This window comes from Leucopleurus acutus (genome assembly GCF_964270905.1).
Source record: "Leucopleurus acutus genome assembly, chromosome: 2".
Classification (NCBI taxonomy): Eukaryota; Metazoa; Chordata; class Mammalia; order Artiodactyla; family Delphinidae; genus Leucopleurus; species Leucopleurus acutus.
In genome coordinates, this window is record NC_139143.1 from 149,315,972 (window position 1) to 149,334,639 (window position 18,668).

Genomic DNA, 18,668 nt, shown 5'->3' on the forward strand with positions numbered 1-18,668 from the left:
ATCAAACTACCAACGGCATTCTTCACAGAATTAGATCAAAAATGTTACAATTCGTATGGAGACACAAAAGACCCCGAAGAGCTAAAGCAATCTTGAGAAAGAAAAACGGAGTTGGAGGAATCAGGCTCCCTGACTTCAAACTATACCACAAAGCTACAGTAATCAAGACAGTATGGTACTAGCACAAAAACAGAAATACAGATCAATGGTACAGGATGGAATGCCCAGAGATACACCCACGCACATATGGGCACCTAATTTACGACAAAGGAGGCAAGTACATACAATAGAGAAAAGACAGCCTCTTCGATAAGTGGTGCTGGGAAAACTGGACAGCTACATGTAAAAGACTGAAATTAGAACACTCCCTAACACCATACACAAAAATAAACTCAAAATGGATTAAAGACTTGAATGTAAGACCAGACACTATAAAACTCTTAGAGGAAAACATAGGAAAAACACTCTGACATAAACCACAGCAAGATCTTTTTTGACCCACCTCCTAGAGTACAGGAAATAAAAACAAAAATAAAAAAATAGGACTTAATTAAACTTAAAAGCTTTTGCACAGCAAAGGAAACTATAAACAAGACAAAAAGACAACCCTCGGAATGGGAGAAAATATTTGCAAATGAAGCAAATGACAAAGGATTAATCTCCAAAATATATGAACAGCTCATGCAGCTCAATATCAAAAAAACAAATATCCAGTTAAAAAGTGGGCAGAAGACCTAAATAGACATTTCACCAAGGAAGACATACAGATGGCCAAGAGGCACATGAAAAGATGCTTAGCATCACCAATTATTAGAGAAATGTAAATCAAAACTACAATGAGGTATCACCTCATGCTGGTCAGAATGGCCATTATCAAAAAATCTAGAAATAATAAATGCTGGAAAGGGTGTGGTGAAAAGGGAACCCTCTTGCACTGTTGGTGGGAATGTAAATCGATACAACTATGGAAAACAGTATGGAGGTTCCTTAAAAAACTAAAAATAGAACTACCATATGACCCAGCAATCCCACTACTGGGCATGTACCCTGAGAAAACCACAATTCTAAAAGAGACATGTACCACATGTTCACTGCAGCTCTATTTACAAAGCCAGGACATGGAACCAGCCTAAATGTCCAGCGACAGATGAATGGATAAAGATATGGCACATCTATACAATGGAATGTTACTCAGCCATAAAAAGAAATGAAATTGAGTTATTTGCAGTGAGGTGGATGGACCTAGAATCTGTCATACAGAGTGAAGTTAAGTCAGAAAGAGATAAACAAATACCAAATGCTAACGCATATATATATGTAATCTAAAAAAAAAAATGGTACTGATGAATGTAGTTACAGGGCAGGAATAAAGAGGTAGACATAGTGAATGGACTTGAGGACTTGGGGTGGGAGGGGGAAGCTGGGGCAAAGTGAGAGTAGCATGGACATATATACACTACCGAATGTAAAATAGATAGCTGGTGGGAAGCAGCACATAGTACAGGGAGATCGGCTCGGTGCTTTGCGATGACCTAGAGGGGTGGGATAGGGAGGATGGGAGGGAGGTTCAAGAGGGAGGGGATATGGGGACATGCATATGCATATGGCTGATTCGCTTTGTTGTGCAGCAGAAACTGACACAGTATTGTTAAGCAACTGTACTCCAATAAAGATCTATTAAAAAGATAATAAATAAATATGTGCAGCTGATTATATGTTGATTTTACCCCAAAAGAGCTGTTAAAATAAGAAAATAAAATATGGGATATATAGGCACGATATTCCTTCTCTGTCTTTCTTTTTCTTGTCAGGAGCAATAAAAACCAGGGCCTGCTCCTAGCTATCTCTGCCTGGCAATAGGTATCAAAAGTAAACATGCTCTCTCAGGCTCCATTTCTCCTGGCACTGAAGAGTGTTCATTAGAGTCTAATGATAAAACTTACCTCCCCTCACAACACAGTGATAAATGTGCAAAATTCTGGGCAACGGGAATGAGGACAGGTCAGTGACCTCTAGGATATGATGAGAGATGAATTTTGGTAAAATGCTATTTAGGCTTTACTGAATTACTGACTTTTTAGAGTCAGTATTGGATTTAGGTTTTGTCAGTCATCATCCTAGAATGTACTTCTTTTAGTGACCCCTTATAGAGTACAAGAAGAGCCAGGCCATGGTTTGAGTATGTTAGGTCCGCTGGCTAAAATTCCATTTACTCTCATTTCATTTTCACCCAACTCCTTAAAAGCCAAGTTTATAATACCTTTAAAGGTACTGAAACATGTTAAAAAAAAAACACAAAAAAGTCACACAATAGAATAATATATGTACCATTAAAAATATTAAGAACTATGTGAACTCAGGAGGAGACATAATTCCATCCCTTTGGGATATTAGAGCATCTTAGAATTAGGAAGGATCTAAGAGTGTGTCAAATCTAAGGGCCTAACAGATGGGCAATTCCCCTTACAACATTCCCATCAAGTTGTTAACTTGTATTTCTCATGCACAGCCTCTGTGACAGGCAATATACGCTCTCAGGAGGCAATCTATTCCATTTTTGAAATGCCATGTTAAAAAGTTCTTTCCTGAACAAATATTGCACAATTCTACTTATGTGAGGTACTTAGAATAGGCAAAATCATGTAGACAACTGGTAGGATGGTGGTTGCCAGGGGTGAGGGGAGAAGAGAATGGGAAGTTATTGTTTAATGGATACAGAGCTTCGGTTTTGCAACCTGAAGAGAGTTCTATGGATGGATGGTGGTTACAGTGATACAACAAGGTAGATGTACTTAATACCACTGACCTGTACACTTAAAATGGTTAAGATGGTAAATTTTATGTTATGTGCATTTTACCACAATTAACAAAGTTTCTTTCCTGCCACAGCCCAAAATCTACCTTCCCATGAATTCTTCCCAATGATCCTAAGTCTTCTCACACTAAACAAGTTTATCCCCTCTGCCCCATACCACCCTTCAGATATTAAAGGAGAAATAATTTATTCAACCCTCTTTAGATGTGCAACGTCTTGTATTGGGCACTGTTCAGGGTACAGAGACAAATGAAATATGGATCCTGTCCTCACAGCTCTTAGTCAAACAGAGGAGATTTTTTAAAAGGACATAAATAATTATAATATGCACTACACACATAAATGTCAAAAGAGAAGTACTGAGAAAGTATAGCAAGAGTTCAGAAAAGGGAAAGATGAATTTATGGAAAGGATCAAGAAATCAGGAAAAGCTTCATAAGATAGATAACACTTGAGATCGACCTTGAAGATGGGCATTTCCACTGAGGAAAAGGGCACTGAAGTAGCGTGTAGTGGTTAAGAGCCTGGACCCTAAAAATACGCTGCCTGGGTTTGAATCCTAGTTTTTCTACGTTCTACCTTGGTGACTTCGGGCAAGTTACTCTGTGCCTCTACGCTCCTCTTTTATAAAATATAAAAAAATAGATGTGAGAATTAAATGCATTTGTACATGAAGAATACCTAGAAGAATGCCTAGAAATTAGCACTGTATACGTGTATTGACTGTTGCTATTATTGAGAAAACAGCAAAGCCAGAGTTTGTAGAGGTGAGAAGGAATTAAACACATCTGAAAAAAGCAAACAGTCCAGTTTAGTTTAAATATGCTTCCTCTTTCTACATCTCCTCCCCCAAAACCCAACTAGATGCTAGCATAGAATCTGACATGTGGTGGGTATTTAGTAAATCATCACCCCCTCCCATTCTCCTTTCCCTTTTTCCTTTCTTCATAGTTCTGGCTTGTGCTTTGCCTAAGGCACCTATATTCTGCCTTGGATTCTAATCATTTGTGTTACATTATCTGCCTCTTGTATGCTTCCTTAGGGCAGTGGTTACCTTGTGTACCCTAGCCCTAGTTCCTAAACCTGGTTGGGCATGAAAAGCTCTTGGGGGAACTTTATAAACACATAAGCTGTTTGGATCAACCAGGCTTAGGAATCAGAATTTCTAATGGTAGGGCAGGAATACATATTTTTTAAAGCCACAGGGGATTCTGAATCAGTCCATCAGTAGACACCATATTTGAATACCAGTTACCTACAGCACCTAATGATAATGTAGACATACAATAAGAATTTATTGAACTTTCACAGACTGAAAAATGGAAGATCAGGACAGAAAACGAGGTTGAAGCCTCACTGGAAAGGCACTAAATGCCAGGCTGAATTGATATAAAAGACCAAACTAAATAACCAACTTTCAGCTTCAAAGCAACAATCCCTTATTAAGAGTTTTATCTCAAAAGCACTTTCATGCCCTTTCAGTAGACCCCAGACACTAATATGCATTTTCATAAATCAGAGATGGCTAAAAATGAGCTAAAGTCAAATTTTACTTATTCATTTTAAACAAACGTTCAATGTGTTGAACAATATATGTGAAAGAATTTTAAAAACTGGAATAAAATATGATACTATTATTTGGACACTAATTTGCTTTTTGTCATATGACAATTGCAAAGTAAACCAAAAAAAAAAAAAAAAAACCCTAAGGTTTATTGTGATTTTTCTAATTGGAAAATCCAAAAGGAATTCATGTTTTTAAACTGACAATGAACAAAAGACCATTCAATACAATGTATAAACCTCTTTCCCTTCTATTATAAGTACCATTATGGAAGTTAGAAGCTTTTTTTAACCCAGACCTTAACAAGTTAAAATCAGAAACCAGTATTATGGAAAGTTAAATTTAAAGCTAATTCTCCAATGCTGAGTTCCCACCAAAGTAGCAATATCATACAATTAAAAGAATACCATTGGTAGAAGAGAACCTTAAACCTTCCCCACCCCACCTTAACATGTTTTGGAAACACTTACTTGACTGTTTTCTGATTTTCTTAGAATCCTATTGCAGTTTGTTATCCAAGTAACTAGGGCAAAAATATTTAAACAACTCTGAGCTGTCATTCTGATATATTTTCTAGGAGTCTGAATTCTTTCTTGGGCTCCAGCTAATGGCCACGTGTCAGATTTACTTGAAATATATCCAAATCCTCAGTGTGTAGCAAGTAAACATTTACTCTTCAGTAATTCCTCATTTTATGCAGACTACCAATAAAGTCATCAAGATTTATAAATTTTCCTCCCAAAATGCTACACCACCATTAAACACTAGCCCTCAAAGACTGATAAGGGGAAAATGTTACCAACAGTGTAGACTCAAATATTGAAAAGAGTTTTCAAAGAATACTGCAGAAGGTACGAGTCTCTCTTTGAAGTATTTAAAAATTGGGCAAATTCTACCTTCCTGGGTGTTTTAGGTTAGTTTTTTTAGTGCCCATGGGAAAGAACTGGATGACCTGTCAAGATTGGCAAAATTGTCTACATTTGATTTTTAAAAATCCAACATTGACAAGGTTGTAGGGAAAAAAAGCACTCTCATACGCTGTTGTTGGGAATGTGCATTGGTATAATCTTTTTGAAGAAAATGGGGCAATATCCACCCATTTTAAAATACGTACTATCCTTTGACATAGGAAGTCCACTGTTTGGAATTTATCCTATGGGTATACTTGAAAAAGTATGCAAAGACACAAGATGGTTAGTGCAACATTGTTTGTAATAACAAACTTGACATAACCTATATGTCTATCCATAAGTGAATCACTAGGTAAACTTCTTGTAATCAGAATACTATGCAGGCATTAAAAAGAATAAAGACTAGCTATAAGTGATAATACAGAAAAAATTTTAAGATGTAAGCAAAAAAGCAGTCTACAATATGATAAATATACACATATACAAACATACATTCAGAAAGACTATAAATACATATATACATATGTATTTGTATAAGCATAACAATTTTTGGAAAAATACAAAAGAAATTTTAAAAGGGGTTGACTCTGAGGAATAGAACTAAACCTAAGGAGAAAGAGAAATACTTGTTAGATGTTAAAATTTGTCCAGCACAGGGAACTCTGCTCAATTCTCTGTGATGACCTATGTGGGGAAAGAATCTAAAATTGAGTGGATATATGTATATGTATAACTGATTCACTTTGCTGTACAGCAGAAACTAACACAACACTGTAAATCAACTAGACTCCATTAAAAACTAATTTTAAAATGTTAAAATTTGTCATCCAGCTATAATATTAAAAAGCATATGACAACCCTTTGGAGCACTACCTGGCAGTTTCTTATAAAGGTAAACATATGCTGCCCTATGACTCAGCAACTTCACTCTGAGTTACTAACCCAACAAAAACACAAAAGGTATGTCCACAAATAGTCTTGTACAAAAATATTTATAGCATCCTTATTCATAATACCCCTAAACAGAAAAGAACCCAAATGTCCATCAACGGAAAGATGGGTAAACAAACTGATATATTTTAACAATAAAATACTATTTAGCAATAAAAAAGAATGAACTCCTGATACAGGAAAATTTTTGATAAATCTTACATTCTACTGAGTTAAAGAATCCAGACACAAAAGAGCACATATACACAACTATACTGTACCATTTATATGAAGTTCGAAGATCAGCAAAACTAATCTACCATGATAGAAGTCAATAAGTCTTAGCTTGGTTGGGGGGCAGGGTTGGAGAGTTAGAGTGGGGTGATTGAGGGAAGTTGGAGATTTACTGGAAATGGATACAATGGAACTTTCTGGGGTGATGGAAATGTTCTAATGTCTTGTTTCGGCCGTTAGTTACATGGATGTACCCAATTGTCTAAACCAATCATCCATTTAAAGATTACAATTCAATGGTTTTTAGTATATTCAGAGATATGTACAACCATCACCACAATCAATTTCAGAACATATTCATTACCTCAAAAAGAAATTCCATACTCTTTAGCTATCTCTCCCAATCCTAGGCCACTACTAATCTGCTTTCTGTTTCTACAGATTTGCCTATTTTGGACATTTCATATAAATGAATCGTGTAATATGAGGTCTTTTGTGACTGCCTTCTTTCACATAGCAAAATGTTTTCAAGGTCCATCTATGTTGTAGCATGTATCATTACTTCATTTCTTTTATGGCCAAAGAATATACCATTGTATGAATATACCACATATTGTTTATCCATTCATCAGTTGATGACAGACATCTGGGTTGTTTCCACCTTTTGGCTACTATGAATAATGCTGCTATAAACAATTGTGTTTTTGCTAGAACTGTGCATTTTATTTTATGAAAATTATACCTCAATTTTGAGAAAGAATATGGATATGAAAAATCATATCGTTACAACAAATCATTATTTCTGAGTGTTTTGGTGGATGACAGAATAAAAATATCTCGGAATGGCCAACAAGTCAATTATAATAAAAACATGTTCTTTCAGAGGAGAAAAAAGTTATGTGTCAATAACAACAACTAACTGAAATGTCACATTCATCTCCTGATGAAAACAGAAGTTTCCTATATGAGAGTGAGGAAGCTGTCTGAAAGGAGAATTTAAATCACCGTCTCAAATGCAAACCGTAACTCTTTAAGGCTTCAATGACCATACCATAGAAACATTTATTATCACCCTGACTTCAATGACCATACCATAGAAACATTTATTATCACCCTGACTACATACCATTAGCAACAAAATCAACACTGAAGTATGACCTCATTCTTTTGAGGGATAAAGGAAAAGGGTTAGTCTATTTACCAAAGGCAGAGCATAGTATTAAAATAATGTCTGTGTAGTACTGGGCACAATATTTACATAGTGAAGTTGGTGCCTTGAGGCTCTCATACTAAAAGGAAAATTATTTTCTTTACAAATTAACAATCTTCTTTTCCTGAAATGGTTATAAATTATTTTACATACTGAGATACAAACAAGTGCTTTATTACTAGCAACAGTTAACTGGATCCATTTTGGCTTTCTTTTGTAGGAATGGTGGGAAGAGAACACTAGCAATTATTGTTTTTCTACTCTGTTTTGGGGACTCACATATTTACTCATTTGATCCACAGCACAACCCTATTAGGTAGATACTATATTTTATTCCTATTTTACAGACAAAATGACTAGGCCGAAAAGGGTGAAGAGGTTAAGATCAAAGCCATGACTTCATTCATATAGAACATATACCTGCAACTGAGGTACACCCTCCATGTATCCCTTTCCAGTCACAGCCACTACTCCTAACAGTTTATCTGCACTGCTGTTGCTATACTCCCACTTCTAATTCTTTCCAAATTCCCATGTGCTTCCGTGCAAAACATTTCACTAAAATTGCTTCAAGGTTGCCAATGACTTGATGATAGCCAAATCCAAAGGATACTCTTCACTCTTAATCAATCTAACTTTTCTGGCCTGACCTCTAACTTTTGAAACATTCTCCTCCCTTGGATAACGGACCATTTCTTCACAACATTCTTAAACGTCTCTTCTCCGCCTACACCTCTAATTTTTATACTCCTTAGGGTTTTATACTCGATCTTTGTGCTGGGTGGATGTGCCAACATGGTATTCCACATAATATTTCTCTGATTAAGAAGCTCATTTAACAGCCTAAATAAATGAAATGCAGGAATAGACTCCTGCTTCCAGCGTGCACTGGGCTTACCATGTATTCTATCACCCTGAAGCAGTTGGTCTGATAGAATAATGTAAAAGCCTTTAGAAGACTCAATAATGGTGCCAGCAACACTTTGCAGGGCTGGGGAAATATCCTCCAAAATGTGGCACATGGGCTTCCCTGGTGGCGCAGTGGTTGGGAGTCCGCCTGCCGATGCAGGGGACACAGGTTCGTGCCCCGGTCCGGGAAGATCCCACATGCCGCGGAGCGGCTGGGCCCGTGAGCCATGGCCGCTGAGCCTGCGCGTCCGGAGCCTGTGCTCCGCAACGGGAGAGGCCACAACAGTGAGAAGCCCGCGTACCGCAAAAAAAAACGTGGAACATGCTCTGAATCAATGATGCTGTTTCTCCATAGCCAGGATACAAAAAGGATCAAAGGATAGAAAAGGGAGCAGTTCCTCTCACTATTATCCTGAATGATCCACTAACAACATTTTATTTGCCATTCCTGAAACTTTGGGCTCTGCTGGTTTAGAAGTCTTAGACAAAACAGTGATTACACTGAATGGGAAGCAGAGACTGCTACCTGGACACTTAGGGTTCTTCATGACACAGAACTAATAGGCAAAGAAGGGGATTTATTGACTGGGGTGACTGACCTGATTATCATGGGAATATTGGGTTGCTACTATATAATGAGGACAAAAAGGATTAGCTTGGAACCCAAAAGTACTATGGGGTGCCTCTTAATACTCTCATGTCTTGTAATAAAAGTTAGTTTACTACAATAACCCAAAGAAGCAGGACTGCTAACAGCACAGACTATTCAGGAATGAAGGTTTAGTTTATTGTACCAGATGAGAAACTACAAATGAGGTACTTACGAAGGGCAAAAGCAGTATAGAATGGGTAGTGAAAGAAGGAAATTACAAATACCAGCTATCACCACCTACAAGTTGCAGAAATAAGGACTTTAATAGTGACAAGTAGCAGAAAAAGGACTTTAACAATTTAACAGGACTATCTTCCTTGCTTTGACATAAATATATTTGTATATATTAACCAAATTGCTTTTGTTTTCCTGTCTTCCATTATCTATCATCTAACATAAATGTATGTTAACAAAGATTAACTTTTTTTACACTTTCCTTTTTAGGGCAGTTTGAGGTTCATAACAAGATTTAGTAGAAAGTACAGAGATTTCCCATATTCTCCCTGTCCCCACTACGTGCATAGCTTCCCTCACTATCAACATCCCGTCCCAGAATGGATCATTTGTTACAACTGAAGAACCTACATTGACATATAATTATCACCCAAAGTCCATAGTTTACATTAGGGTTTGCTCTTGGTGTTGTATACATGTAACAAATGTAAAATGACACAGTCACTATTAAAGCATCATAAAGAACAGTTTCACTGCCCTAAAAATCCTTTGTGCTCTACCTAGTCAACCCTCCCTTCTCCAGCTGCTGATCTTTTTACTGTCTCCATAGTTTTGCCTTTTCTAGGATATCATATAGTTGGAATCATAGAGTATGTAACCTTTTCAGAGTGGCTTTTTCACTTGGCAATAAGCATTTAAGGTTCCTCCACGTCTTTTCATCACTTGATCACTAAATTTTGGGGAAGGGCTGAATAACATTCCATTTTCTGGATGTACCACTGTTTATTTATCCCTTCACCTAACGAAGGACATTTTGGTTGCATCCGAGATTTGGCAATTATGAATAAAGCTGCTATAAACATCCACGTGTAGGTTTTTGTGTAAATAAGTTTTCAACTCATTTGGGTAAATGTCAAAGGAGTACAACTGCTGGATCCTATGGTAAAAGGATGTTCCATTTTGTAAGAATCTTCCAGCATTTGGTGGTGTTGCTGTTTTGGATTTTGGAGATTTGAATAGGTATGTAGTAGTATCTCATTGTTGTTTTAATTTGCAATTCCTTAATGACATATGATGTTGAGGATCTTTTCATATGCTTATTTGCCATTTGTATATCTTCTTTTTTTATATATATTTTATTTTATTTATTATTTTTGGCTGCGTTGGGTCTTTGTTGCTGCGCACGGGCTTTCTCTAGTTGCGGCGAGCGGGGGCTACTCTTCCTTGAGGTGCACGGGCTCCTCACTGCAGTGGCTTCCCTCATTGTGGAGCACAGGCTTTAGGTGCGCAGGCCTCAGTAGTTGTGGCTTGCAGGCTCTAGAGCACAGGCTCAGGAGTTGTGGCACACGGGCTTAGTTGCTCCACGGCATGTGGGATATTCCAGGACCAGGGCTCGAACCCATGTCCCCTGCACTGGCAGGCAGATTATTAGCCAGTGCACCAGCAGGGAAGCCCCTGTATATCTTCTTTAGACACGTGTCTGTTTGGATCTTTTGCCCATTTTTAAATCAGATTGCTCATTTTCTTACTGTTTACTTTTAAGAGTTCTTTGGGGGCTTCCCTGGTGGCGCAGTGGTTGGGAGTCCGCCTGCCGATGCAGGGGACACGGGTTCGTGCCCCGGTCCGGGAGGATCCCACATGCTGCGGAGCGGCTGGGCGCGTGAGCCATGGCCGCTGAGCCTGCGCGTCCGAAGCCTGTGCTCCGCAACGGGAGAGGCCACAGCAGTGAGAGGCCCGCGTACCGCAAAAAAAAAAAAACAAAAAAAAAACCAAAAAAGAGTTCTTTGTATATTTTAGATAATAGTTCTTTAGCAGATGTGTCTTTTGCAAATATTCTCTCCTAGTCTGTGGCTTCCCTTCTCATTCTCTTGAACTTCAGTCTTTTTTAATCCCTCTATTCCTCCATTATTTCCTTCTTTTGTGTTAAATAGGTATTTTCTAATGTACCATTTTACTTCTTTGTCATTTCTCTTACTATGTATTTTTTAGTTATTTTCTTAGTGGTTGCTCTAGGGATCATAATTCACATTTTAATTTATAGCAATCTAGTTGTTCAAATTAATACTGACTTAATTTCAATAGCATACACAAAAAATCTGCTCCTATATAACTCTCTTCCCTCCTTCCTCCTTTGTGTTATTGTCATACAAATTATATCTCTGTGCATTGTATAAAGCAACTCAGATTATTGCCCTTTATAGTTGTATTTTAGATCAGATGGGGGGGGGAAATGTGACAAACAAAAAAATACACTTATATTGTCTTTTATATTTACCAAGGTAGTTACACTTACCAATGCTCTTTCTTTCTTCATGTGCTATTTCACTGTCTAGTGCTCTTTCATTTCAGTCTGAATGACTCTCTTTAAAATTATTTCTTATAGGGGAGGTCTGTGATAAATTCTCTCAATTTTTTTAATCTAGGAATGTCTTAACTTCTTCATTTTTTAAAGGTAGTTTCACTGAATACAGAATTCTTGGTTGGCAGCTTCTTTCATCACACTGCCTTAATGGTTACAGAAGATAAATCAGAGGTTAAGTCTTATTGGGGATCCTTTGTACGTGATGAATCACTTCTCTGTTGTTGCTTTCAATACTCTCTTTGTCTTTTGCTTCCAATGGTTTGATTATGTGTCTAGGTGTGGGTCTTTTTGAGGTATTCCTACTTGTTAAGTTTCTTGGATATGTATATTCATGTTTTTTCTTCAAGTTTAAGGAGTTTATCAGTCCTCACTTCTTCAAATATTCTTGCTGCCCTTTTTTTTTCCTATCCTCTCCTTCTGGGACTATTAGTATGTATATGTTGCTACACTTTGCTAATGTCCCACAAGTCTCTGAGGCTCTGTTCATTTTTCTTCATTCTTTTTTTTTTTTTTCCTGTTTCGCAGACTGAATAATATCAATCGACCTATCTTAAAGTTCACCAATTTTTTTCTTCTGCCTGTTCAAATCTGGTATTGGGCCCCTCTAGTAAATTCTTCATTTCAGTTACTTTTCTCCTCAATGCCAGAATTTATTTGGTTCTTTTCTATAATTTCTGTCTAGTAATTGATACTCTCTGTTTGGTGAAACATTATTATACTTTCTTTTACTTCTTTACTATATACAAAGAAGTAAAAGAAAGTATACTTTTATACCTTTACTTCTTTGAACATACTTAAATAGCTGATTTAAAGTCTGTCTAGCAAATCCAATATTTGGGCTACCTCAGTTTCTATGGACATTTCATTCACCAGCTTCTTCTTTTAAGCTTTTCTTTTCCTTTGGTTAATTTGTTGTTTGCTCCAGTTGTTATCGGCATCTCAGGCAGCTATGTTGTTAAACAGTTGTTGCTGATTGTTCTTGACAAATGACTCTAAGGAAAATACTGTTTACACTGGACAAGTTCTCTGTCAGGTTACATAAAGACAAGCTTTCTGAGACTGGTTTACCAGGGAACTTCCAGACAGGTCAAATAATGACAAGTCTCTGAATATGGGGCTTTGAAAGAGCTCCAACTCCATTTTGACTCCTCCAGTGCTGGGTAAACTGCTAGTTTTCACCATGATTACAGGCTGTTGGTTTTCAAGGCTACCATGGAGCTGGAGAAAGAACTGTTACCAGAGCAAGTAAAAAATGCCACAGAGCTTGCTGTTCTTACAGAGAAAACGCTGTTGACTTGTTTTTAATAAATGCTCCCCCAGATCGTTGTAAACCTTTGGTTAATTTCCAAAGTTCTGAAAAAGTTGAGCTTGACAATTTTTGCAAGTGTCCTTGGTAATTTTATAACAGAGTATTTTCAGATGTGGTTATTCTGCCAGTCTCAGTAACATCACTCTCGTTTACCTCATTTTAAGATTACTTTTAAAGACATTAAATTATTTAAAGCAATAATAATAGTATATTGTGGGGTTAATAATATATTTAGAAGTACGTGTATGACAATAATAGCACAAAGGATAGGAGGGGGTACATGGAAATAATCTGTTGTAAAAATCCCATACATTATAAGTGAAATTGTATGACGTTATTTGAAGGTAGACTACAGTAAATTAAAGATGGATGTTGTAAATCCTAGAGCAAACACTAAAAAAAAAGAAGAGAGAGAGAGAGAAAAAGAAATAATTCAATAGAAGAGAGAAAATAAAATACTAAAAAATACCCATTAATAAAAGATATTATGAAAAACAGAAAAGAACCAAAGAACAGACAGGACAGAAAACAAATAGCAAGGTGGCACATTATACTGCAACTGTATGTGCCTGTCTACCTATCTCTCTCTTATGCTCTATCTATGTATACCCATTTTCTCTACTAGATTATAAACTTACCTAATTTAAGTGATAAACAGAAACAAGCCAAAGTTAATTGCTGTAATAAATACACTATAAATTCTAACTTCTCTATTTTGGAATTTATGATAATTTATAAAATTTTACTTAATATATAAGACACTATGAAAAAATACAAAACTCACCTGTCTTCATAAAATAAATCTCAGAATTTTAGTGCTAAGTTATTTCAGAAACCACTTTGTACAATTTCATTTTACAATTAAGGAAACTCAAAGTGACTGACTGACTGATAATTAATCAAAAGCATCACATGGCCAGTCAGCAGTAGAGCCATAGTAAAATTCTTATTTCATATCTTTTAGTCCAGTTCTCTCAAGAGAAAAAAATTTCTATGCAACACCAACCACATATGCAACTATATATAAATAACGTGCTTATTTCAAATGATTCTTATCTAGCAGATCTAGAAACATCTTGTTAAGTTGTACACAAACTTTAAAATAATCAAACTTTTTAAAATGCCTATTGTTGAATTTAGAGTTTCAACTAATTCAAATTCTCATCAATTAATCAACATTATTGAACTATACTATACTTAGCGAAAATCGAAGATACTGTGGCTAAATAATCATTTAAAACACTCGCTACCAAAATCAGAGAATACAATCATTCATTCAAATCAATGACCAAATCATTCACACTTATGCCAAAAATGACTTAAAAATTATAAAATCTGTGTGTATTATTACCTGTAGCTCCAAGTGGGTGTCCCTTTGAAATCAATCCACCACTAGGATTTATGACCCACTTTCCTCCATAAGTATTATCTCCTCTATCAACCAGTTTCCCACCTTGACCTATAGAAGGAAAAATAATATTCATAAATGTTAAAAATAACATCAGAGCAAATGATATGTTTGTTTTTTTTAAACTTACAGATAGCCAAGAATTTCTTGGAGCAAACATTTCTTGATGGCTCAAACTAACTTCAAATTGATACAAGCACTTCTAAAAGTGAGGTAATAAATATTGAGTAATAAAAGCTTATATTTTCAGAACACTTCCTGCATGAAACAAAGTTCCTATTAGCTCCTAAGAGCTCTCTGCTTCCAAAATTGCCACAAATATAATCGAGATTCAGAGAACCAGAAGAAAAGCATCGAAATAGATACAATACTGTAAAATAATATTAGGTTTAAAAATTCATAATTTTGACAAAATATTCATTTCAACTGTACTATTACGTTCTATATAAATATTCTTAGTAAACAACAGGGGGGAGAGGGACAGAAAAAAAAGAGCACTTTCATGAAATGAAGGAAAATGACTGAAAATACCGTTGAGCATAAATGTAAGCTTAAAAGAAAAAAATTACATCACATGCTTGGCAGCTTCAACATTCCTATCGATTCCCTGGTCATTCTTCCAGGTGGTTAAGAAGTAAATAAAAATGCATGTACTGTATAAAATATTCTTCCAGATGATATTTCTGGTAATGAGAGGTGGAATCTCCAAATGGTGGTGGTGGTGTTATCAGAGGTGGCTAATAGCTGTTATGCACTCACTCTGTGTCAGGCCTTGTTCTCATTATTTTACGTATATTTACATAATTTAATTTAATCCTCAACCCTATGAAGTAGGTACTATCATTCCCATTTTACAGATAAGGAAAGAGACACATAGATATTAAGTAACCAATCTAAGGCCAAAGTAGGGGATCTAGAATACTCAGGCAGCCTGGCTCCATAGCCTGTGTTCTTAGCCAACGCATTTTATTGCCTTCAAAAACAAGAGCGTTCCTCTACTGGCAGAATGAAACATACTAATCACAGAATTTGAGATGACTTAACACTTTTAATTTGATTTTAAATCTAGGTTGTAGATTAAAAACCATCCATTGAGACATTCTTCTATTTTTTGATGTGTTTCTAACATAGAACCTGATACAAGGCTCTAGTCATAACAAGTAAACTATCTGCTATTACTGCTTTCATATTGTTAAATATTGTCACTGTACTGAGTAATAGCAGACTGAACACAAACCAACCCCAAGAAGTGAATAATTTACTGCATGATTTTCCGTAATACATACAATCCTATGAAGTATCAGAATATTCCACTGGGGAATTAACATTCCAGAAGACCTGCTTTATAAGAAATGCTAAAGTAAATTCTCTAGAAAAATTTGGATCAGCAAGAAAGAGGAAAGAACAACAGAAATAATAAATATCTGGGTAAATATAAAGGACTTTTTTCCTCTTAAGGTCTTTAAAATATGTGCAACTATTGAAAACAAAAATTATAACACTGTCTTTGAGGTTTTTTTAATGTACATAGATGTAATACATATGATAATTTAACATAAAGGTGGGTGTAAGGCAGAAGGGAATTGGTTAATGGACGTATATGTTTGCAAGGTTTCTACATTTTATGCGAAGTGGTACAATATTAATGCTAAGGAGACCCCTATAGCAGTGGTTCTCAGCCCAGAGAAATTTCGTCCCCCAGGGGACATTTGGCAATGTCTGGAAACATTTTTGATTATCACAACTGTGGGGGCAGGTACTACTGGCATGTAGTGGGTAGAGGGCCAGGAATGCTGTGAAACATCCTACAATGTCCAAGCCCCACAAAAAAGAATAATCTAGCTCAAGTGTCAACAGTATTGAGGTTGAGAAACCCTGCAACCACTAAAACAAAACAAAACTAACCAAAAACTAAGCTAAGAATAAACAGATATGGCCAAAAAGCCAATACATACTAAAATGTCATACTAAAAATATTCAGATAATCCCAAAGGCAGCAGGTGAGAGAGAAAACAGAGTAACAAAAAACAAAGGGACATATAGAGGAAACATAATAAAACGGTCAACCTAAAGCCTACTATATAAATATGTAATTACATTAAATGTTAATGCTCTTTAAATCACACTGCCCAACAGAAATATAATGCAAATCACATATGTACTTTAAAATTTTCTAGTATATATTTTATTTAATACATATTTTATAATGTTTAACCCAATATATCCAAAATATTTTCATTTCAAAATGTAACCAATATAAGGACTTCCCTGGTGGCACAGTGGTTAAGAATCCACCTGTCAATGCAGGGGACAGGGGTTTGATCCCTGGTCCAGGATGATCCCACATGCTGTGGAGCAACTAAGCCCGTACGCCACAACTACAGAGCCTGCGTTCTAGAGCCCACACACCACAACTACTGAAGCCCACGTGCCTAGAGCCTATGCTCTACAACAAGAGAAGCCACCGCAATGAGAAGCCCACACACTGCAACAAAGAGTAGCTCCCGCTCGCCGCAACTAGAGAAAGCCCGCACACAGCAACAAAGACCTAACACAGGCAAAAATAAATCATTTTTTTTTAAAATGTAAGCAATATAAAAAATTATTAATGAAATACTTTATATTCTATTTTTCACATTAAGTCTTCAAAATCTGATGTGTACTTCATACTTACAGCACATCTCAATTTGTACTAGCCACATTTTAAGGATTCAATAACTACATAGAGCTAGTGGCTACTGTATTAGACGACACTCCATTAAACACTCCATTAAAAGGCAGAAACTGACAAAGTCGATAAAAAACAATACACTACTGCCTACAAGAGACACACCTTAAATAGACAAATAAATAAGTAAATAAATAAATAACCCAAATAGGTCGAAAGCAAACGGATAGAAAAAGATATATCATGTAAACAGTAAGCATAAGAAGGCTGGCATGCTATGTTAGTCAGATAAAGACACTTCTAGACAGAGAATGTAACCAGAGATAAAGCAGAATGTTTCATAATGAAAAAAAACACAACTCATCAGGAAGACCTAACAATTATAAATAAGAGAACCTCAAAATAAATGAAGCAAAAATTGACAGAAATAAAGAAAGAAATAGTTCCACAATTGTAGTAGGAGATTCTAACACCCCTCTCTCAGCAAGGGGTACAGCAAGTCAAATAAATTAGTAGAGACACAGGTCTTAAAAATTCTATCAATCACCTTGATTTAATTAACATATATAGAACACTACATCTAACAACCACAGAATCTGCATTATTTTTCAAGTGCATAAGTTCACCAATATATACCATATGCTGAGCCATAAAGTAAATTTTAATTAATTTAAAAGGATCAAAATCAAACAAAGCCTAATCTCTGACTACAGCAAAATTATAATAGACAGCAATAACAATAAGATACCTAGGAAAATTCCAAACACCTGGATATTAAACAGCGCACTTCTAAATAATTACAGGTCAAAGACAAAATTAGACATTAAAGGGAATTTTTAATATTTTGAAATAAATGACAATGAATATATCAAAATCTGTGGAATGCAGCTAAAATACTGCTTAGAAGAAAACGTATAGCTTTACATACTTACACTAGAAAAGGAGAAATATCTAAAATAAATGATCTAAGGATCTATCATAAGAAACTTAAAGCAAAGCAAAACCAAACAAAAAAAAGTAAACCCAAAGTAAGTTAAAGGAAGTAAATAATAAAGAGCAGAGATCAGTGAAATGGAGGGGGGAAAAAGACAGTAACAAAGGCAAAAGCTGATTCTTTGTAAAGCTCAACAAAATTGACAAACTTCCAGCTAGACAGATGAAGAAAAAAAGGAGAAAGAACAAAACCCATCAATATCAGGAATTTAAAGAAAAAGGTTATCACCATAGATTCTATAGACATTAAAAGGATACTAAGAGAATACTTTGAACAACTTCAGTGAAGAAATTTGGCTACTTAAATAAAACTGACAATTTTCTTGAAAAATATCTTACCAAAATTAATAGGTACAGGAAGAAACAAAAATTATACATCAGACCTTCAAGATGGCAGAGGAGTAAGACGTGGAGATCACCTTCCTCCCCACAAATACACCAGAAATACATCTACATGTGGAACAACTCCTACAGAACACCTACTGAACACTGGCAGAAGACCTCAGAATTCCCAAAAGGCAAGAAACTC

At 35.9% G+C, this 18,668-nt stretch overlaps 1 protein-coding gene across 1 annotated transcript in view; it reads right to left on the reverse strand.

Annotated features, from left to right (window-relative positions):
- SCP2 (sterol carrier protein 2) overlaps window positions 1-18,668 on the reverse strand; it is a 168,084-nt gene that overhangs the window by 70,451 nt on the left and 78,965 nt on the right. Inside the window, exon 11 of the mRNA XM_082863512.1 lies at window positions 14,422-14,529. Coding sequence (XP_082719638.1) covers window positions 14,422-14,529 — 108 coding nt within the window. The remainder of the gene's footprint in view (window positions 1-14,421; window positions 14,530-18,668) is intronic.